Source organism: Nanorana parkeri, unplaced genomic scaffold (genome assembly GCF_000935625.1).
Source record: "Nanorana parkeri isolate BGI_ZX_2015 unplaced genomic scaffold, ASM93562v1 scaffold2621, whole genome shotgun sequence".
In the NCBI taxonomy this organism is placed as follows: Eukaryota; Metazoa; Chordata; class Amphibia; order Anura; family Dicroglossidae; genus Nanorana; species Nanorana parkeri.
This window is the reverse complement of record NW_017308889.1, coordinates 95,841-97,060: the sequence shown is the minus strand read 5'-3', so window position 1 is coordinate 97,060 and position 1,220 is coordinate 95,841. Positions and strand designations below refer to the sequence as shown.

At 50.7% G+C, this 1,220-nt stretch overlaps 1 protein-coding gene across 1 annotated transcript in view; it reads left to right on the top strand.

Moving 5' to 3' along the window:
- Positions 1-1,220, top strand: part of BCAN (brevican) — a 26,208-nt gene that overhangs the window by 5,904 nt on the left and 19,084 nt on the right. The window contains exon 4 of the mRNA XM_018573928.1: positions 201-328. Within this exon, the coding sequence (XP_018429430.1) occupies positions 201-328 (128 nt within the window). The remainder of the gene's footprint in view (positions 1-200; positions 329-1,220) is intronic.

Here is a 1,220-nt window from a genome sequence, read left to right as displayed (position 1 = left end):
GGGGGGGGGGCATTTTGAACACATCTTTTCACTTGCCCCCCAAAAAAACTTAAACACCCAAAATCGTGAGAAATTAATTTGTATTTTGTCCAAGATATGATATGAAGTCATCTCCACCAACGTCAAGGATCCTCGAGTCTGGTGAGTCCCACAGTGACAGATATCCACCGTCTACCCTTCTTGGTCCCTTTCCCATGCAGGTACCCAATCCAGACACCACGGGAGGGTTGCTATGGCGATATGGATGGATTTCCTGGAGTGAGGAACTATGGAGTCTCGGACCCTGATGACATGTATGATGTCTACTGCTACGTTCAAGAACTCAATGGTAATTCTGTTGTTGTGCTTCCCAGTCATTGTGTTAAGGTTGCCATCTTGCCTACTCGGCTGTTTTGTAAGATAACTTTACATCCGGTCTTTCACCACTTTAAAAGTGGCGTGATGGGAAACACCTTTTACCAGGGCCGTCCTTAACGCAGGGCAAAAGGGGCAGTTGCCCAGGGCCCAGTCATTGTTGTGGGGCCCAAAGCAGCTGCCCCTTGAGCAGGTCCTGCGCTGCAAAACTCCTACCACTGGCCCTCCATCTCAGCACTTAGAGCAGGGGGCTGGGTGATCGCAGAGCGGGTCACACGGAGAGAAGAGCTGGGTGGATAGCCTTCCCCCTCCATGCCGTGTGTATGCGTGTGCCGGAGTGCGCATGTGTGTATTAGGGAACACTAAACGGCCAGAGAGAGGGGTCACTATGCTGCTTGTCTGTATGTGATGGGGGTCACTACATGCTGCATGTCTGTATGTGATGGGGGGGTCACTACATGCTGCATGTCTGTATGTGATGGGGGGTCACTACATGCTGCTTGTCTGTATGTGATGGGGGTCACTACATGCTGCTTGTCTGTATGTGATAAGGGGTCACTACATGCTGCTTGTCTGTATGTTATGGGGGGTCACTACATGCTTTCCATGTACATATGATGGGGGTACACGCTAATCAGTGCTAGCGTAAGGCTGCATAGACAGTCATCTGAGGGTGCCGGAAGGGGGGAAGGGTAAGAGTGGGTGAAAAATGCACCTCCACCTGTGTACACAATAATCATTGTGTACACAGAGCAAATGATACACCTGCGCCACTCTTCTTTCTACTGTGCGATCGCTATTGCATAGTGTTGCTCCGCCCCTGTCGTATAGGCGTATGCATGGGTGAAAATTGCATGGTGGGGGCA